This window comes from Drosophila kikkawai, chromosome 3L (assembly GCF_030179895.1).
Source record: "Drosophila kikkawai strain 14028-0561.14 chromosome 3L, DkikHiC1v2, whole genome shotgun sequence".
Taxonomy (NCBI): Eukaryota; Metazoa; Arthropoda; class Insecta; order Diptera; family Drosophilidae; genus Drosophila; species Drosophila kikkawai.
Window position 1 is genome coordinate 31,015,902 of NC_091730.1, and position 23,041 is coordinate 31,038,942.

The 23,041-nt window shown below is 39.0% G+C and overlaps 1 protein-coding gene across 4 annotated transcripts in view; it reads left to right on the forward strand.

The window, feature by feature from the left end:
- Window positions 1-23,041, forward strand: part of Dbp80 (putative ATP-dependent RNA helicase Dbp80) — a 170,741-nt gene that overhangs the window by 111,853 nt on the left and 35,847 nt on the right. For all 4 annotated transcript variants that reach the window (XM_041776432.2, XM_041776431.2, XM_070284903.1 and 1 more), the window contains one exon: window positions 22,009-22,144. In XM_041776432.2, the coding sequence (XP_041632366.1) occupies window positions 22,009-22,144 (136 nt within the window). The remainder of the gene's footprint in view (window positions 1-22,008; window positions 22,145-23,041) is intronic.

The window sequence follows — 23,041 nt, forward strand, 5'->3', positions numbered from 1 at the left end:
AAGTTTAATAAGCTCTGTTCAGGATGAAAATCCTGTTAAAGTAAATAATGTTAGGAAAAAAGTTTTCACTAGCAATTGTCCCATTTGCAAAGGTTTGGGACACACAGTGGCACAGTGCCAAACATTTAGAGCATTAAATCCATCAGAAAGGATGGAAAAAATTAAAAAGGACAAATTATGCTTTAAATGTTTTAATCACGGACATCATATAAAATGTCTAAGCAATATATCGTGTTCGAGTTGCAAGGGATATCACAATAGCATTCTGCACATAGCACAATATAAAAAAAAAACAGAAAAAGTAAATACGCTAAGGACATCGGATCAAGCCATATTAGCTACGGCTAGGGTTCAAATAAAGAACTCAAAAGGAAATTACGAAAACTTTAGAGCTTTGATTGACACAGAGTTACAAAGCACAATTATATCAGAAGAATCTGCGCAGGTTCTAAATTTAAAAAAAAATCGATCTCAAACAGAGATAAGTGTCTTCTACTGCAAAGTGCATCTCCAAGCACAAAGTCGTAATTTCCATTAAAAATTCTCAAAAAAATTTAATAACTGAAGCAATTATACTCCCAAAGCTTATGAAGGCTCTTCCAGTCAATGTAGTTAAAGTTGACAAAGAACAATGGAAGAAAAATAAGTTAGCTGACCCCGAATTTGATAAGCCTGGTCGTATTGACCTAATCATTGGAGCAGACTTCTATACTCACATTATACAGAATGGAGTTATAAGAATAGACGGGCTCCTTCGGCAAAAAACTCTTTTCGGGTGGATTGTTTATGGGTGTAAAAAATCCAAAGGAAACAAAACAATTGTAGCAACAACAATCGAGCTAAAAGATTTAGATCGATATTGGGAGGTTGAAGAGGAAGACAGAAATGATATCGAGTCTGAAATATGCGAAAGTAAAATTATTAAAAGTACTATAAAAGATTCAGATGGACGATACATTGTGTCAATTCCATTTAAGGAAATTTTCACCAAAAAAACAAGCTAAAGTGCGATTTATGAATTTGGAGAAAAAGTTAAAAAGAAATAAAAATCTTAAGGTTGACTATGCTAATTTCATGAAAGAATACATGGACTTAGGACATATGGTTGAAGTGCAAGATGAAGGTAAATATTTTTTACCGCACCAGGCTGTGATAAAAGACTCCGGCCTGACAACCAAATTAAGAGTAGTTTTTGATGCTTCAGCAAAAACTACAAACAATAAAAGTTTGAACGATATAATGTGGGTAGGTCCACGAGTTCAAAAAGATATTTTTGACATTATTGTTAAGTGGAGAAAGTGGGAATGTGTGGTTTCGGTGGATATTGAAAAAAATGTACCGTCAGATAAAAATAAATGATGATGATCAAAAATATCAATATATATTATGGAGAAATTCTCCAGAAGAAAAAATAAAAAGTTATAAGTTGATAACAGTCACTTACGGTACTGCATCCGCACCATATTTGGCTACCAGAGTCTCGGTAGATATTGCAGAAAAATGTGAGAACCAGAAAATCAGTGAAATAATTAGGAATGATTTCTATATGGATGACCTAATGACTAGAGCTGATTCGGTAGAAGAAGCCAATAAATTAATAAAACTGGTTTCACAAGAATTGGAGAACGTGGGGTTCAATTTGAGAAAATGGATTTCCAACGATCTCAAAATATTAACCACTGTAGAAGACACATGAGATAAGCTGGAGAAGGATAGGATTGATTGGCATTTTATCCCCCCGGCAGGACCTCACTTCGGAGGTATTTGGAAAGCTGGGGTGAAATCAATGAAATACCATTTAAAGCGACTAAAGTCCGTTGATAATAGAGAGGTTGACCCCCAGTAAAAAAAGGCAAACTAGAGCCACATGAAGAATGTCCAAGCTAGGCTTTTATCATGGCAATGCTTATATTTATATTGAGTTGTCAATTGTCCAACGCATTGCCAAATAAAGGAAAACCGAAATACTCAATAGAGAGTATAAATAAAACCTCGGCAATATACTTAGATCCAATGGGCGACGTTGAAATCGTGGCCTCGTCTTGGAACTTGGTAATTTACTATAATATGGACGTTCATTTCGAAATGTTGAGAAAGGGTAAACAATTAATACCAAAAATGAGAGTTGTTTGCGAGAAGCTTTATGGGTTTGAAGATCAGTGTCTCTTAGTTCAAGATAACACAAAAAGACAGATCTCAGACTTAGAAGAGAATAACAAACTCTTTATGTCCCAAAGTAAACCTAGAAATAGGAGAGCTCCTTTTGGCTTTATGGGATCTCTTTATCACATATTATTTGGAATAATGGATGAGGATGATAGAGAAGCAATGGAAAATAATATGAGAAAATTTGGTTAGCAATCAGCAGAGTCTTAACGAATTAGGCAAAAAACAAACGTCAATAGTCGACTCTACAGCTAATATATTAAAAAGTACGACAGATGAAACTTTAAGGGCATGAATAAGAGGATCGACAATATGACTGCTGTGCTAAAGGAATCGTATTATGTATACAACGAATCGATTAATTTCTTCATGATCTCCAAGCAATTAACCAAAATAATAGATGATTGCGAAAAAGATACAATCCGGAATCATAGGCCTATTAATTGACATCAATCATGGTAGACTTTATACTAACATGCTAAAACCCAGTCAGTTAAAACTAGAAATTTCCAAAATAAAAGACTTGTTGTCAGAGAATTTAGTTTTGCCAGGAAAAAGGACAGGTACTGCGTTAAAGGAAATTTATACGTTGCTAACAGCTAGAGGACTTTTCGTTGATAGGAAGTTGATTATTAATGCAAAAATACCATTGATTGGTAGGCATGCTTCCGTGTTTTATAGAATCGTTCCTGTGCCACTTAAAATTGACGAACGCATGATAATAGTACATCTCGAGTCCCAATATTTAGTCTACAATTTCGAACTATATGCTTATCATCTAATGGCAGAATCCACTCTTAATAAGTGCCAAAGGTGGCAATCAAATAAAAGAGTTTGTGATGGAAGCTGGCCTTGGAAAGGTGCCAACGATAACAGTTGTGAGATTACTCCTCTTAAACCAAACAGGGCTTCAAATTGTAGGTATAAATCAATTATTGAGAATAATTCAAATATAATGACACAATCTTCACGCAATTAAAAGGCATGCCCATGGGATCCCCCGCGTCACCAATCATCGCTGACATTGTGATGGAAGAACTTCTAGACAAAGCAATCAACAAGCTTGACGTACGACCAAGGATCCTGACAAAATATATAGACTACCTATTCGCGATTGTTAAAGACACTGAAATTCAAAGAACACTTGACACACTAAATTCGTACCACAAGAACATCAAATTTACAATAGAATAAGAAGAAGACGCAAAACTACCCTATCTAGACTCAATAATCAACAGACGAGGAAACGAAATAAAATTAAAATGGTATAAGAAACCAACTGCGTCAGGACGAATAAGTAACTACCATTCTAGACACCCAAAAACCATGATCATTAATACAGCAATCGGCTGTATCAGACGGATGATAAACATATCGGACGATAAATACCACGACGAAATAAAAACTGAAATTAAAACAATACTGCGAGATAACGACTTTCCGAACAAAATCATCAAGACTCTTTTAAAGAAACACAACAATTAACAACAAAAAACAATCAGAACAGCCAAAAACTTATATGTCCACTATATATGTACCAGAACTGTCCGAAAGATTGTCAAAATCAAACTGCTACAACAAAGACGGAATAATGTTAGCCCACAAACCAACAAACACGTTAAAAGACTTTTTTAATAAAACGAAATCAAGATTCCGTGCAACGGTACCGACAACAAACCATGCAACAACATATACATAGGCACAACAAAATTAAAATTAAAAACAAGAATAGCCCAACACAAATCTGACTACAAACTACGACACCACACTTACATCAAAAAAAAACAGCACTCATGGCCCACTGTGCGACAAGCAGTCACTCTCCGAACTTAGAGGAGACAACGATACTGCAACAAGAACAACACTACAAGAAGCGGTATACTCTGGAGATGCTACACATAATCAACACTCCGACAAACATACGATTGAATTACAAGACTGACACTGAAAACTGCGCTCACATATACAGACACTTAATTAAAAGAAAAACAGTACAAAACTCAACGTCGAACAGAGCGGACGTGTAAAATAATGTAGGTCAAAAAAGTTATGTTTTTTATTGTAAATTTTATGTAGATTAATTGTTTAACATTGTTATAGTTGCCCTGAAGACGGTTGACGTTAGTTCAACCGAAATATATCGGACCAAACTGAATAAAAAGCTTTTTATTTATTTTGATACTCCACCCCCCTCCCTGACCACAAGCCGGCTCAACAACATATAAACCAAGGAAAGACCGCCAAAAACCACAATTGGCCAATATTATTATAATAATATTGATTGTGTATTTTGCGAGGAAAATAAAAATACGAAGGCAATTGCAAGTCATAGCTATTCCCAGTAATATACTAAATGTTTAAGATAAAGAAAAATTGTTAAGTCTAAGAAAAATTAAGAAAAATAATTCAAAATAAAAATGAAAAGAAATAAAATTGTACATGTATTAAGCCATGATACGGAGGCCTTTGTAACATGTCAGTTGTAAAATTAATTATATCGAATGAAACAAAATAAATAGAGTCCACTTACTTTTTATTGCAACTAATTTAAATGTACCCCGAATCTTGCTGGCCCTTGGCAGAATGTTCACTCATGAACATGTAAATAGATAAGATGCATCTGTTAAGCATTAAATCTCTGCCGCAGTGCACTGTACCTGTCTATCTTTAAGTACAACCGCCACTTGGGCCTGTGTAATACAAGCATCCCGAAATATGACCTCCTAATGGAAAGCCAGGGGGCAGACCAGCAGTTACAAATAGAAGAGATCATCACCATGGAAAGAATCCATTGGGCGATAGATTCCTTCGACAAATATAAAAGCCCGGGACCGGACGGAATCATACCAGCAATGCTACAAACAACGAAAGCAAGCACGGGAAGAATGTCCAAGCTAGGCTTTTATCATGGCAATGCTTATATTTATATTGAGTTGTCAATTGTCCAACGCATTGCCAAATAAAGGAAAACCGAAATACTCAATAGAGAGTATAAATAAAATCTCGGCAATATACTTAGATCCAATGGGCGACGTTGAAATCGTGGCCTCGTCTTGGAACTTGGTAATTTACTATAATATGGACGTTCATTTCGAAATGTTGAGAAAGGGTAAACAATTAATACCAAAAATGAGAGTTGTTTGCGAGAAGCTTTATGGGTTTGAAGATCAGTGTCTCTTAGTTCAAGATAACACAAAAAGACAGATCTCAGACTTAGAAGAGAATAACAAACTCTTTATGTCCCAAAGTAAACCTAGAAATAGGAGAGCTCCTTTTGGCTTTATGGGATCTCTTTATCACATATTATTTGGAATAATGGATGAGGATGATAGAGAAGCAATGGAAAATAATATGAGAAAATTTGGTTAGCAATCAGCAGAGTCTTAACGAATTAGGCAAAAAACAAACGTCAATAGTCGACTCTACAGCTAATATATTAAAAAGTACGACAGATGAAACTTTAAGGGCATGAATAAGAGGATCGACAATATGACTGCTGTGCTAAAGGAATCGTATTATGTATACAACGAATCGATTAATTTCTTCATGATCTCCAAGCAATTAACCAAAATAATAGATGATTGCGAAAAAGATACAATCCGGAATCATAGGCCTATTAATTGACATCAATCATGGTAGACTTTATACTAACATGCTAAAACCCAGTCAGTTAAAACTAGAAATTTCCAAAATAAAAGACTTGTTGTCAGAGAATTTAGTTTTGCCAGGAAAAAGGACAGGTACTGCGTTAAAGGAAATTTATACGTTGCTAACAGCTAGAGGACTTTTCGTTGATAGGAAGTTGATTATTAATGCAAAAATACCATTGATTGGTAGGCATGCTTCCGTGTTTTATAGAATCGTTCCTGTGCCACTTAAAATTGACGAACGCATGATAATAGTACATCTCGAGTCCCAATATTTAGTCTACAATTTCGAACTATATGCTTATCATCTAATGGCAGAATCCACTCTTAATAAGTGCCAAAGGTGGCAATCAAATAAAAGAGTTTGTGATGGAAGCTGGCCTTGGAAAGGTGCCAACGATAACAGTTGTGAGATTACTCCTCTTAAACCAAACAGGGCTTCAAATTGTAGGTATAAATCAATTATTGAGAATAATTCAAATATAATGACACAATCTTCACGCAATTAAAAGGCATGCCCATGGGATCCCCCGCGTCACCAATCATCGCTGACATTGTGATGGAAGAACTTCTAGACAAAGCAATCAACAAGCTTGACGTACGACCAAGGATCCTGACAAAATATATAGACTACCTATTCGCGATTGTTAAAGACACTGAAATTCAAAGAACACTTGACACACTAAATTCGTACCACAAGAACATCAAATTTACAATAGAATAAGAAGAAGACGCAAAACTACCCTATCTAGACTCAATAATCAACAGACGAGGAAACGAAATAAAATTAAAATGGTATAAGAAACCAACTGCGTCAGGACGAATAAGTAACTACCATTCTAGACACCCAAAAACCATGATCATTAATACAGCAATCGGCTGTATCAGACGGATGATAAACATATCGGACGATAAATACCACGACGAAATAAAAACTGAAATTAAAACAATACTGCGAGATAACGACTTTCCGAACAAAATCATCAAGACTCTTTTAAAGAAACACAACAATTAACAACAAAAAACAATCAGAACAGCCAAAAACTTATATGTCCACTATATATGTACCAGAACTGTCCGAAAGATTGTCAAAATCAAACTGCTACAACAAAGACGGAATAATGTTAGCCCACAAACCAACAAACACGTTAAAAGACTTTTTTAATAAAACGAAATCAAGATTCCGTGCAACGGTACCGACAACAAACCATGCAACAACATATACATAGGCACAACAAAATTAAAATTAAAAACAAGAATAGCCCAACACAAATCTGACTACAAACTACGACACCACACTTACATCAAAAAAAAACAGCACTCATGGCCCACTGTGCGACAAGCAGTCACTCTCCGAACTTAGAGGAGACAACGATACTGCAACAAGAACAACACTACAAGAAGCGGTATACTCTGGAGATGCTACACATAATCAACACTCCGACAAACATACGATTGAATTACAAGACTGACACTGAAAACTGCGCTCACATATACAGACACTTAATTAAAAGAAAAACAGTACAAAACTCAACGTCGAACAGAGCGGACGTGTAAAATAATGTAGGTCAAAAAAGTTATGTTTTTTATTGTAAATTTTATGTAGATTAATTGTTTAACATTGTTATAGTTGCCCTGAAGACGGTTGACGTTAGTTCAACCGAAATATATCGGACCAAACTGAATAAAAAGCTTTTTATTTATTTTGATACTCCACCCCCCTCCCTGACCACAAGCCGGCTCAACAACATATAAACCAAGGAAAGACCGCCAAAAACCACAATTGGCCAATATTATTATAATAATATTGATTGTGTATTTTGCGAGGAAAATAAAAATACGAAGGCAATTGCAAGCCATAGCTATTCCCAGTAATATACTAAATGTTTAAGATAAAGAAAAATTGTTAAGTCTAAGAAAAATTAAGAAAAATAATTCAAAATAAAAATGAAAAGAAATAAAATTGTACATGTATTAAGCCATGATACGGAGGCCTTTGTAACATGTCAGTTGTAAAATTAATTATATCGAATGAAACAAAATAAATAGAGTCCACTTACTTTTTATTGCAACTAATTTAAATGTACCCCGAATCTTGCTGGCCCTTGGCAGAATGTTCACTCATGAACATGTAAATAGATAAGATGCATCTGTTAAGCATTAAATCTCTGCCGCAGTGCACTGTACCTGTCTATCTTTAAGTACAACCGCCACTTGGGCCTGTGTAATACAAGCATCCCGAAATATGACCTCCTAATGGAAAGCCAGGGGGCAGACCAGCAGTTACAAATAGAAGAGATCATCACCATGGAAAGAATCCATTGGGCGATAGATTCCTTCGACAAATATAAAAGCCCGGGTCCGGACGGAATCATACCAGCAATGCTACAAACAACGAAAGCAAGCACGGGAAAATGGCTGCAAGCAATCTTCCAGGCATGCATTAAAACAGCACACATACCACTTCCATGGAAGGAAAGGATCATTGATATCCACATCAGAGAAAGAACGGAGAAAAACCTGTCCAATGCGCAACATGCGTACAGGAAAGGCCGTTCCACTGAAACAGCACTACACGAGGTAGTGCGATACATAAAAAAAGGCTCTACTTTTTAAAAACTACTCCATGGCCACCTTCCTGGACATAGAAGGAGCCTTTAATAACGTAAATGCGGATTCCATCCTGAGCTCTTTATATAGGAGTAGAAGGAGGCATCAGGGCATGGATTGGCGCAATGCTGACGAGCAGGAGGATAACAGCCGAACTGAGTGGCACTAATCACACAAGATTTGTGAAAAGGGGCACACCTCAGGGCGAGTCCTGTCCCCACTGCTCTGGCTGATAAACATGGACGACATACTAAGAACACTAAATAGCGAAGGAATAAAAGTGGTAGCATACGCAGACGACGTAGTCCTACTCACTTCAGGACCATTCCCCGACGTCATCAGCGAACTAATGACAAGGGCACTCACGAAACTCAATGCGTGGGCAAAATCCTGCGGATTGGGCATAAATCCAAGTAAAACGGAACTAATGCTCTTCACTAGGAGAACTAAAGTCCCCAGCTTCACAAAGCCAAAGATAGATGGCATAGAACTAGAGATATCACAGCAGGCAAAGTATCTGGGAGTGATACTGGGTGCGAAACTCTTATGGAAAGAAAACATTAACGAGAAAGTCAAGAAAGCAAGCATAGCATTCTATTCCTCCAGGAAGATGTTCGGAAAGAACTGGGGCATCCACCCCAGGATAATAATATGGCTTTACACAGCGGTGGTAAGACCCATACTCACATACGGAGCACTAGTATGGTGGCCAGCATTAACTAGGTCATACAACGTACAGAAACTAACAAGGATACAGAGATCGGCATGCGCAGGAGCCACGGGAGCACTGAGATCATGCCCCGCAGCGGCGCTGAACGCCATCCTGAACATAATACCGATAGAGCATTTCATCAGGAACAGTGCAGCACAAAGTGCGGTACGACTAAAGGCTAGCCAAAGCTGGAAAGACTACCACACCGGACACTGCAGGATTCTGAACGAGATAAACTATCGGACGACAGTAGACACAGACTACATGACAACCGAACTGCGATTTGGTAACACATACACCACCATATACCCTACACGGGAAGACTGGAAGAGAGGAGAGTAACCGAACCGGATGAAGTATCACTCTACACCGACGGCTCAAAGATGAGCGGCGTGGTAGGGGCCGGAATCTACGCCGAAAGCTGGAAGGTGGAGGAATACTTCCACCTCCCAGAGTCAGCGACGGTTTTCCAGGCGGAGGTTCTCGCGATACTGAAAGCTGCCGAACTGTCGCAAATTAATTAGTCTTGAACATTTTTTGAATGGTCGCTGTTCTTTTCAGCTTCTGAAGTTCAAAGAAGTTTCTGGCTGCACATTTTTATGTTAAAATCGCTAAAATATCATAAGAACTTATTGATGTAAAGAATGATAAAACACACTAGCGATAGCAAAATAAAGTTGTTATCGGATTGTACTACTGTAGGCAAAAAGTTGTTTGTAGAATATAAATTTTCCTGAATCATCCCCATTTCATCCCCTTCAAAGTAATCCCCTCCCCTCTTATGCCAACGTTTTTTTTAATTCCTCGAAACAGGCCAAATAGTCCCTTTCCGGTATAGCCATGAGCGCCCTCGTCGTTTTCGCTTTTATCTCCTCAATCGGCTTGAAACGCGTTCCCAGGTGTGGTCTCTTGAGCTTTGGGAAAACCAGAAGACACACGGAGCCAAATCAGGAGAATACGGTGCTTGCGGAACGATATGCGTCGAATTCTTGGCGAAATGGTCACGAAGAACGAGTGCATTATGCGACGGTGCATTATCGTGATTTGAGATTTGACTTTTCGTATCCCCAAATGGTCTTTCAAAATGGCTTTCACAGATCCTTCTGATATTCCGATCATATCAGTAAGGTCTCTTACAGTCAACCGACGATTTTTGAGCACTAATTCATCTGTTGACGTCGATGGTCGTCCGGAGCGCTCCAAGTATCTTGTCTGCAAACTAAATTATATTACTCCGGTAAACCAAGAAAGACGAAATTTTTTTACTCTAGGGTATACTAAAAAGCTTAATAATTTTGGAACAATCTTTTATGGACTTATTAGCCTTCATATTAATAACAAGGTTCGTTAAGAACGTGTTTAGTTAATAAACCACAAAACATTAGAAAAAAAAGGCCAAACTACCTATTAGATTGATAGCTCGCTCTGTCAGGTATTTAGTAGTCAATCTTACTTTGGATTTGAAAATGTGGTACTCGTTGGATCCTGCAACTTAATAGCGCTCAGTCTGACTAAAAAATATTTCAACAAATCTGTTATACAATTCTGCCATGGCTTTTATCAAATTCTGGCATTAATAAGGCTATCATTAAATGTCGAAGGATTATTGAAAAAATGTCCCCCCTTTTTTGGAAGAAATTATCATTCCTCTCCACAAAAATGGTAGCAAATCGAACGCCAGCAACTATACAGAAAGCTCTGGTTGTCGGCTTTTCCTAAACTTTTCGAGAATGTAACCACTCCTCACTTGCAGCACTTATGCAGATTTGTAATTTCTCAATGTAAGCATGGATATATGAAGCGAAGATAGACCACTACAAATCTCCTGGAACTTACTTCTTTCGTTATTATGGATTTCCAACGTAACTTCCAATCCGATGTAACTTACACAGATTTCAGTAAAGCTTTTGACTCGATTAATCATTCTCTTCTTGTAAGGAAGCATAACTTAGTTGGGTTTCCTTTCTATCTTCTTAAAAGGATTTTTAGTTATTTGAGTGACAGAACTCAAAAAGAACCATGTGACCAGGGCATTAATTATAAGTATTTTTATACTCGGGCTAATACACTGGGCTAATTTTTTTAAATAAATAAATAAATGTTCTGTTTAAAAATGCTTTATTCAAATTCCTCTGTGTCACATCTGGAGTCCCACAAGGTAGCCACCTCGGCCCACTGCTATTTACTTTTTTTATCAATGACCTCCCGCTGGTTCTAACGAACTCTAGAGTACTTATGTACGCTGATGACGTTAAGATATGCGTGCAGTATAAGAACAGTCAGACCTGCTATCAGGTCTTAATAACTTTCAAATATGGTGTCGTGCTAACTTCTTACATCTCTATATCTCCAATTGCACTCTGAGGACATGTGTCACCCCCCATTTTCCCACTTATACGCTTAATGATTGCTCTCTGGAAAGAACAACTCTTGTTGACGATTTGGGTGTTCGCCTAGGTCCTAAACTTTCGTTCTCTGAACATATTTATTGTTTTTTAACGTATTTTCATTTACTCTGAGATATGAGCTTTTTTTATTATTTCAGAATTTTGGTATAAGTTTGATGAAAAGCGGACGACTATATCGACGACTGCTATAGAAACGATCGATAAATGTAGAGAAAATGTAAGATTGGGAATGTAAAACTGTAACTGTCTAATGTAGAATGTAATGAAACACATGTACATATGATACTAGCAGATCCGACCCGCTTTGCTGGGCCCGAACTAATTATAGTTGACCCGGCAAACACTGTTTTGTCATGTATATTATTTGTAGGAAACAATAGGAAAACAATGAGCATATTACAGAGTTGTCAGTAAATAAAATATTAAACCTTGAACAGTAATGTTTATATATAAAAATCTCCTGTCACTATGTTTGTTCGCTATAGACTCCTAAACCGCTTCCTCTGCTTGTTCAATAAAATTATACTGACACCGAGTCGTTACGCGCTCTTTACAATTGCCCATAAAATATATTTTGTGGTACACCTGGCCTTGTATTTTGAATGTAGTTTCAGAATTACGTCCATCGGATGCAAGATAACAAATTTTAGTGGCCCCAAATGACGTCATTTGGAAGCAAGAATTAAATTTGCGTATTTTACGCAAAAATAATTTTGAGTCATTTGAATTTCCAGCAAGAAGGGTTAATAAAGGTTCTGGTGGAGCAGGTAGAGAGCACGACTTTTCCTGATGCGCAGCACATACCGGCAGTTTCATTCCGAAATTTAAACGCCTGACAATATTGACATACTTTGTCCTTTCCACCGATAGCAATTTTTGAATGCGCAGAGTAGTTAATATCTGGTGCATATTCAAAAGCAAGACGAACGGATGGTGTACGAACTAATGAGCGACTGTTCCGGTAGATTGCAGATTGGTTTTGATGTTAATATTATAGATTTAAATGCTGAAAACACACACAAAACAGAGTTTCATTACATTTTACCTATACTTATTATGTTTACAGTTTGACAGTTACAGTTTTACAATCCCAGCTTTACATTTTCTCTACATTTACCGATCGTTTATATGGCAGCTATATGATATAGTTGTCCGATTTTCATAAAATTTTTACCAAAATTCTGAAATAATAAAAAAGCTTATATCTAAAAGTAGATAAGAATATGTTGAAAAACAACGAAGCTATAATTTTTTTCCTATTCATTTGCCGATCGTTCCTATGGCAGCTATAAGATATAGTCGTCCGACATTCATAAAATTTTTACCAAAATTCTGAAATAATATAAAATGGCTGTATCTCAAAAATGATGCAAAAATATTGAAAAACAGCAAAGTTATAATTTTTTTTCTAAAAATTTATACAAATGGGAGCTATATGATATAGTCGTCCGATCCGGCCCGTTCCGACATATATAGCAGTGAGAGTATATAGAAGACAAAGTTTCATTCAGATAGCTTTAAAACTGAGGGACTAGTTTGCGTAGAAACGGACAGACGGACGGACAGACGGACATGGCTAGATCGACTCGGCTGTTGATGCTGATCAAGAATATATATACTTTATAGGGTCGGAAACGTCTCCTTCACTGCGTTGCAAACTTCTGACTGAAATTATAATACCCTGCAAGGGTATAAAAATGTACAATCCATAAATAAATAAGGAATAAATTACATCGGATTTTTACTAGGAAGGGGGGGATTTACAGGAATTTTCTATAGGTTTTCATCTGGGATTCCTGGCGGATTCCGCTAGCGAATCCCGCGGGATTCCGCGACGATTTTGTCGGGATTCCTCAACGATTCCCGCGAGCCATTCCCGCGGGATTCCTCGACGATTCCTGCAGGATTCGAGGTTGAAATTCCCGGGGACTGTCCCGGGGGATTGGTGCGGATTCCTGGCGGAATTTCGAGATCCTTGCCAGGAGTACCCTATCTATGAAAGTTCCTCGCCGCGTTGTATGGGCGGTCCCGCGGAATTCCGAGGGAACTTATCCCGGTGCCCGGAGGAATCCTTGGGGAATCCGGGAGGAATGGAACTGAAGGGTATATATATTATATAAATTATATTTAGATTGGTTACTACCTGTTTCCCGATCGCCTGTGAAGGCAATGGTAATAAAGGAGACGAGTTTGGTTTCAATTCTATTTATTGATCTTGACCCGCTAGGGTAAGATATGAAATTATTGTTACAGTGGTTTATTAAATTGCACAGCTACGGCTGTGGAGTTATGATTCTAAACTAAACTAAAGGTCTACGGCGGCCGCGGCTTGTAGTCTTTGGGTAGCCGCAGCGCTGCCGCCAAGATGCCTGGTCAGCACTTGGTATCCGGCGCATGTCGATCATGCGCCGCCCGAATGTTCCCGGCACCGTTGGTAAAGTGCCGGGTCAGCAACTTGTTGCCGGGCGACGGACTCCAGGCAATTGCCCTCGGAGTGCTTGGTCACCAGATTCGCCGTTGCGCGTGTTGGCCACCGGATGCGGCCTGCAACTCCGCGAATTTGCCTTATGGGAAATGGATGTGTTAACTATTCCCCCTTTTAAGTGGTCGCCGTCCCGGTGACCTTCAGCTTCTACGTCGCCAAGGATTCCAGAGACTGCATGGCTATTGGTTTTAAGATGGCAGTATCCAAGCCAGACAGTGGAGCACAGCAGAAGGGCGGCGAGTAGTGCGAAAGCGTAGTTAATGAAGGAGCCCATGGTAAGCTTATCCCGAAGTGTTCCGATGTGCTGGAGGTTCGTCAAGCTTAGTGCGTGGAGGAGTGGTAGACTTAGTCGATTTTGGTGTGTCGTGACGTTGACCACAGTCATGGCTGATACGGCGGGCTTCTTCATCGAGTTCCCCAGCTGGTTAACGTACCAGGTTCCGTTGAGGCTCACTCGGTCCGAAAATGTCACCAAGTAAGTTCCGGTTATTCTCTGGTCCCGACCTTGGTCATCGGTTACAGTCACGTTGGCCTCATTTACAATGATAGTGCCGTGGTCCACCATGGTAATTGGGTCAAGGTGGCCTGGCAGTGTGGAACAATGTGCAACGGCTCCAGATATCAGTTGCTGAGCACACGTGTCGTCTTGCAGCTCCTTGCAGAAGGTGGCACCGACTGTTGTCTTGCAGTGTCCGATATTTAGGTTTCGTTCGGGGCATTCGGCGACCAAGTTTCCTTTCTCGAGGTCCAAGATTTTATTATGGTGCTGGACCGGGTAGACCGTAATTTGCTTACATGTAAACTTAGGTTTAGGGAATTTAATGAGGAAGTGGAGGATGTCTGGGGTTTGAAAAACACTAATACTAGATACTTCTAATAACTCTATTAAGCTAACATTAATAGGCTGCTTGTCTTTAAATTCGCCAATGTCGGAGTTATCAAGGATTGCTGGACTTACAATGTTTAACTTTGCTAGGGTTAGGCCCATTAATATGTTTTCCAAATCTGTGATGACGATTCTGTTTTTTGCTAAGATGATTTCCAAAAGGTGTGTTTCTTTATCTGACTCGAATTTCTGGATTTGATTCATCGCGTTAGCGAGTTCGTTTAGACGTTCTTGAAACTTGATATTTAGCTCTGTCTGTCCCTCGTCCGCTTTCATTAATGTTTCCTGATTGAATTTTACTTGCTCCCAATCATTGAAGTCGGGAGTGCCCGCAACAACCTTTAAGGCTGTCCCGAGTATGTTGAGACTCCTAGCAGCCCTATGGTGGAACTTAAGGGTAACTACCAACTTGCGAATATGTCCGAGGTCCGTCTTTATTACCGGTATCCGGTGGTCGTCAGTGAATGTCTTAGTTAGTGTCTCCGTCTGGTCAGCGTAGTCTTCGTATGACGTCATGTTAGTCGCGTGCTGTAAGTACCCATAGGACTCCCACACTATGATGTTACCGTCTTCTATTGGTATGTAGTCTGCGTTCGTATAGTCATTTAGTCTTATAGTCGCGTCCGTCCTAACAGCCGTTAGTGTCAGAAATAGGATGTACTTTATTAACCTAAAAAGTATAGAAAATGCGAAAATTAGGTTGGAGAGTCTAGCGAAGATGGTTAACGCAGGTTGTCCTTATGGACCACTCTCCCTTTAATTAGGACCGTTGTCCCCAGGTCCGCTTCAACAACCTCTTCTGAACAAAGTGGTGAGAGCTTGTTACCTAGGCGTCTGTTCGTTTTCAAAAAAACTTTCTCGCCGACCTGATAGTTTTTGTAAGTCCTGTCTTTGTTTACCTGGTCTAGGCTTCTTTCTTGCGCCTGTTGGATTTTCCTGTTAATTTCCCTCTCGAATTCTACAGGTTTCGAATGAATTACCTCCATTGGTTTCCTGTTGGTTACCGAGTGGATTGAGCTATTGTATTTATTTGTTGCAAGGAGAATTAGTTCGACCGTATCGTTTAGGTTGCTTCCAAGCTTCAGGCATCTGGCTATTTCTGCCAGGGTGCTATGAAACCTCTCTACCTGCCCATTTGAGGTGCTATGCAGAGGTGGAGCGTTTGAGACTGTTATGTTGAAATGGTTCAAAAGAAAAGACTTGATGGTTTCTGAATTTAGTGACTTTTCATTGTCACAGTAAACTGTTTTGGTTTTGGGGAAAAAATTTATTATGTGTAGTAGAGGAGCTTTAATATCCACAATAGCCCTTGATGCGATCTTCTGCACTGTAGCGAACTTTGAGAATTTGTCGACGCATGTAAGAAAAAGTGTCCCGTCCGTTGAGAAAATGTCTATGTGTAGGATTTCTCCTACGGAAGAAGGAATGGGTGTTACCGCTACTGCCTGCTTGGATGGATGGCGTTTGTATTTTGCCATGGAGCAGGTTTTACAGTTTGCAGTTACTTCTGTTGCTAACCGCAGCATTTTCGGGAAGAAATAATCCCTCAGGATTGGTTTAACATTTTCCTGTGCCGCTCGGTGAGCCCTGTTGTGCTCTGTTACAACTATTTCCCTTTGTTCCGTTACGTCCGTTATGTCTTGTACAAAGCTCTTCGCATACTTGAAGGAAGTGCTAGGGAATAATTCAACTAGTTGATGTTGAATGAACGCTAGGATCGGTAATGAGCAATGTATTGCATTTACTACCTCCGCATTCACAGCATCTTGTAGGGCTTCTAGTAGGTTGTCGCGATTTTGTATTCTGATCACGTGCCTTACTTTGCTCTTAAACAAGATGAACGTATCTACCGAGAAACCGTTTCCTTCTTCAATTATTATTTGATTCCGGAAGCAGTTTACGGGATTGTCGGTTGAGTCGATCGTGTAAGTTAGCGACTGTTCGCTATGTACTGTTGCTATGTCAGATTCTTGCCCGTCTTGGAGGGCGTTTATGTTCTGGCGGGACAGTGCGTCCGCCACGAGGTTTTCCTTCCCTGGCTTGTAAACTAGTGTTGCGCCATGGTCATCGATAATCCCTTTCCAGCGTTTCAGCTTTGCATTAGGATTTTTATCGGAGACGGCGAAGGTTAGTGGCTGATGGTCAGTGAAGATTTTCAAGCCTTTTACCCCGTAGAGGTAATTTCGGAGACTTTTTAATGCCCATACAATAGCGAGGAGTTCCCGCTCATTGGTCGCATAATTTTTTTCACAATCACGCAGGGCGCGTGATATCATGGTGATTGGACGGCCGTCTTGAGATAGCACTGCCCCTAGACCAAAGCCTGACGCATCCGTCGTTAGATCGAATGGCCTCTTAAAGTCTGGGTATGAGAGGAGAACGTCTTCTGATGCTAAGATTTCTCTCAGTCTGTCAAAAGATTCTCTTTGCTCATTTGTCAAATTTATGTCAATTTTTCTTGACTGGTATTTACTGGCCTTTCCATTTTCCCCTTTCAGAATATTTGTATTCAACGCTCTTTTTAAAGAACTTTGACTTTTCTTGGGATACCCTCATGCCTGCCTCCAAAAGTTTATTGAGTACCCAATCTACATCTTTTACATGGTCCTCTTTCGTTTTGGAGAATATTATGACGTCATCTACATAAACGTAGCATATTTTAGAGATTCCATCTCTTAGCACGTCATCAATGGCCCTTTGGAAAATGCTAGGGGCATTTTTTAGTCCGAATGGCAACCTACAGAATTCGTATTTGCCATTGTTTATGGAGAAAGCAGTTTTTTCTCTATCCCTTTCCGCCAATTCTATTTGGTGGAATCCGGATTTTAGGTCGAGTGTTGTAAAAAATTGGGACTCGCCTATGTTTGACAGTATTGTCGAGATCGATACCCTATCCCTAGTATCTATCGTCCACGGTTTTCTGGTTTAGCTTTCTGAAGTCGATGACTAATCGCTTCTTTTTTACCCCGTTTTGGTCTGTGCCCTTTTTGTCCACGACCCACGTAGGGTTGTTATATGGGGATCTGGATGGTCTGATTACGCCGTCCGCGAGAAGTTGTTTAACCTCTGCATTGACGAATTCAGTTACACCCATGGGGTGAGGGTATGACTTGGAGTATACTGGCTCCCCGTCAGTTTTGATTGTAGCAATAGTGTTTATATTAAAAGGTAGAGCTTCGTCTGTGTCGGCGAAGGCTCCATGATTTTTTACAATCATTTTATCGAAAGTGGCTTTAATTGCCACGGGGACGTCCTCGTCATCGATTTTAATGAAGTTGACGTTTTTTGCTTTAGTAAACTGGATACTTTCGTTTCCGTTACTTGTCCGCAAGACATTGTTGGTAAAATCCAGTGTCGCATTCACTTGTTTAAGCAAGTCGAGTCCGATAATACCGTCGAGGTCTTTGAGGTTCTTTAAGATAAAAAAGGGTGTCTTTACGTTGAACACCGAAACTAGACATTTTTTGTCGATTTTAGTAGAGCCATGGATTGACTTTACTGTAAAAGGTTTCTCCGCTTCCACGACGCCTTTCAGCCCCGGGAGTGGAGTAATAAAGTTTTTAGAGGTACCCGTATCCAATAATATTCTTATTTCTTTTCCTGCCACCTTACGGGTAATATAGGGGAGCAGGGACTTTACCCTAAAAAATTGCAGGAGTCTTCTGCTTCTAGGTCGTCTTCTATCTCAGTGGCAGAAGCTTGAGCGACTGAGTTGTAGTCCTCATTGTCGGATTCTTGTTCCGGCAAGAAGTTTATCTTTTGTGGGAATCGATTCGACTGCCCTTTTTGCCAAGTTGTAGGTTGCCTGAACCGAGAGGAAGTGTCAACTTCCATCGGCTCTGGTGCTGGCTGTTTATTATCTGCGTTATTACGCGGTTTTTGCCGGGATGAACCACTTTGGTTATTATCCCTCTGGGTTCGGACAAAGTGAGGATTCTTTTTTATTGCCCCCGAATTTTGGTTTTGTTCATAACTTCTCCAGCTCGTTTGTCGCTGGTTGTTTGGTCTGAACGATTTTTCCTCTGTGTGCCGAGCAAAGCTGGCTGCGAAGATGGTTCTTTCGTTGCTCGATTCAGCTTCTTGCGCTAGCGCTAATGCTGACGGCAAATCTCGCGGCTGTGCCGGGAAGACTGCTATCTTCAATGATTTTTTCAAGCCAGAGACAAACGCGTGTAGGGCGTCCTCCCTGTGCTGCTCATTTAGGACGGCCGCTGCGGCTGCGTCATGGGTCATGATGGTTTTGTTTGTTAGAAGTGTTAACTTGCGCTCAATTTCATCATAGTATTTAAGAAGGGGCAGTTCCCCCTGTCTGGACAAGCTTAATTCTTGCTTAATTACATGCGTCGGAGTTTTGTCCGCGTATGTGAAGTCTAAACGTGCCAATATGGCATTGAAATTAAACACTGTGTTGAATGAAGATAGGGCGGCAGCTGCCGGGCCGGTTATTTTATTTTTTATTATTCCCACGGCCTGATAATGGCGGCTGCTGCCTTCATAGTTTTCGAAAACTTTATATGCTGCACAGGCAGCTTGTCTCCAGGCAACGTAATTTTCCTGCTTCCCATCAAATGTTGGGACCGACTTCACCATGTCGAGTGGTTCGTCGCAAAATACCTCTCCTGGCTTAAGCTCAATTTCGGTATATGTTTTGATTTTTGGGTTATTGTCCCGAACTCTCAATGAGTCCAACTCCTGTTGGACAAGGGCTAATCTATCCTCGAATAATTTTTGCTGCCTTTGAAGTGCGTCCTGTATGGCCGCCTCCATGGCAGTGATTTGGACTTGCTGCATGAGCAAGACCTGTTCTTGTGCTTCTCTGCTGGTCGACTGACCCGCTTCAGAGTGAGCGTTTCGTCTTGCCTCCATTCTTCTATTATATTCTTCAAGAACTTCCTCGTCTGAAGGAATTTCCTCGTCTGACAGTTCCTTACTCATAAATCTGTGTTTTTATTCCCACCCTCCAAGTGCTGAAAGAATGAAAAATGTAGAACGATTTATCGTTCGCCCAACCTCCAATTCCTGTAAGAGTATTTGATATGCGTAAAGGTCGGAAGTTTCAAGAATGTCTTTTTTTTGTTGTTAATTTTCTAAAAACTGTATCGTCTTCACAGTTGGATTTTTATAAATTGAAAATTTTAAATCCTGATTTATTAATTAGTGTTTTAATAAGAAAAAACGAGTCCACTGTATTATTTTGTACGTATGGAATTTTTAGGTTTCGAGGAAATATCCCCGATTTATTTATTTTGAATTTAATTTTAATTAAATAAAATTAGTTAATTTCCTTAAACTTCGGTAAAATATTCCCGATTTTATTTATTTTTAATTTTACTTGGGACAAATAGAACTATGCCCACTGTAATGGCAACTGAGCTCGATTTTAATTGGCGGAGACAAGAAGCCTACTCACATTTCTTATATTTATTCGCCGTCGTCGCTGTCGCTGCGGTCGTCGCTGCTACCGTCGCTGCTTGTCGTCGCTGCTGCCGTCGGTGTTTTTTTTTGCTGTCGGGCTATGCAGAATGGCTCTGCCCGTGATGATTTTATTTATTTAATTTTTATTTTGGCTATGCTGCCAAGTTTGTTGATTTTTTCTTTGGCTATGCTCCGGGCTCTGCCAAGTCGTCGTTGTTGCCGTCGGTGTTTTTTGCTGCTGGGCTATGCGGAATGGCTCTGCCCCTGATGATTTGATTTATTTAATTAAAAAAATTTTTTTTAATTAATTTTTTATTTATTTTGGCTATGCTGCCAAATTTGTCAATTTTTTATTTTGGCTATGCTCCGGGCTCTGCCAATTTCTGAATTATTTTTTCCACAATAACTGTTTTTCGACTTTTTATTTGTCGATTTATCGCACTATTGCCACTGTTCGTCGCAATTTATATTTGTTAAGTTTTCCTTCTTTTTTTTTTTATTCACTGCACAAGTTTTGTAACTTTTCACAAAGTAATTCACTGCTTCCGCGCGAGTGTTTCTTTTTTTTTTTTTTTTTTCGGCTAACTTCTTTTAAGCGCGGTCGTGAGATCGGTTACGCTGGGCGCCAATTATATTTAGATTGGTTACTACCTGTTTCCCGATCGCCTGTGAAGGCAATGGTAATAAAGGAGACGAGTTTGGTTTCAATTCTATTTATTGATCTTGACCCGCTAGGGTAAGATATAAAATTATTGTTACAGTGGTTTATTAAATTGCACAGCTACGGCTGTGGAGTTATGATTCTAAACTAAACTAAAGGTCTACGGCGGCCGCGGCTTGTAGTCTTTGGGTAGCCGCAGCGCTGCCGCCAAGATGCCTGGTCAGCACTTGGTATCCGGCGCATGTCGATCATGCGCCGCCCGAATGTTCCCGGCACCGTTGGTCAGCAACTTGTTGCCGGGCGACGGACTCCGGGCAATTGCCCTCGGAGTGCTTGGTCACCAGATTCGCCGTTGCGCGTGTTGGCCACCGGATGCGGCCTGCAACTCCGCGAATTTGCCTTATGGGAAATGGATGTGTTAACTTATATATATATATAATATATCCCTTTTAATTTTAGCCATTAATTTAACCAGAATGGATCTATTCTTCATGATCCAGTTGCAACCTGCAAGGATATACAAACTTCGGCATGGCGAAGTAAGCTTCCTTTCTTGTTTTTAACATGTAAAACGCAGAACACTAGTGAATAGCGCGTGCCAAGGTATGTCCGACCAAGGCACTGCCTTGAAATTAGAACCACTTAATGCCGTTATCATACATAAAAATTTAAACTGTGCCTATAAGACATTTTTAATATTATCTAATATGCCTAAGTATCCCAACATTTTTTTATTTCATTTATACTTTATAAACTTCGCTTAAAGGTTTCCAAACATGCCGCGAAGCAACTGACTGAAAAAGGATTTCATAACTTAAGGGAAGCTCCTAATTCACTGTTCTCTTATTTGACTGAAAATAATTATGTTAAAAATATGTTATAAAAGAACACGAAAGAATAACAGAGAGCTGTTCAGAAAAGACGGGAACTTTTGACAAACAGAAATTGATTATCCATGTACTTTTAAAATTCTGCATAACCCCTTTATGACACAAAACATTATACCATCTTATTTCAGATTAATGCGTGAGGAAGAGTCACTCGATAACATAAAACAATATTATGTTAAATGCAAGAATGAAGATGGAAAATATAATGCAATCCAAAATGTATATGGTTGCATTAGCATTGGCCAAGCAATTATATTTTGTCATGTAAGTATTCCTTTTCTAAGGAAGCTCATTTTTGAAAGTCTAAATTTGTAGATTTGTTGATTTTCCGATAACTTTCTCAGGTTTAGTAACAAGATTGAAAGTGCCTGATAAGATTCAAAATAATTAAAAGAATATTTTTATTTTTTATGAACAAATCGTTCTCAATAAAAGAAAATATATATTAGTCGAGCTGAGGGAAGTTTTATGTGTAATTTAATATTTAACCCTCTAATACCCAAGAGTGCCTCTAGACACTTATTATATAATTTGTATTATCTAGGAGCCTTTTAATTATTTTAATTATACTTGTCAATTCACAATAAACATGTGATCTTATGAGTGAGTAGAAGGTTTCAAAGCTCTCTTAAGCTTTATAACGGGACTTTTTTCGTCTTGTTTACATGCATCATACATTTGCGCGCAAAAATGTTGGTGTGGTTCGTATAGTGTTTTTTTGTTTATGAATAAAAGTGAAATAACTTCAAAAACAGCTAAATAAAAATTATTGTTCTTGAAGGTAAGATATTAAATAATCCAAATCAAGTTGCATATTTGCCACTTTATACAAATTGTGCGTTGCAGCGGTGAAATTGTGATAAGGCACTTGTTCGATTTACAAGAAAACTACAATTAGTACACACTTGTTGATGCCATTTTTGAAATTAAAAGCTACATTTACCCAAAAAAAAAAAATATTCGACTTCGTTTTTTTTCATATATAATATATAATATCAAACACGCCTCTGCTTAGATTTGTTCTTATATGTATGTATAAAGCTTACGTACATTTTTTTCTCTTAACATAGCTTACAGATTTATTATTGTACTATATTACTTATCATGATTTGCAATTTAATTAAATTTATTATTCTTACATTTTTGTTTAAATTTTATATA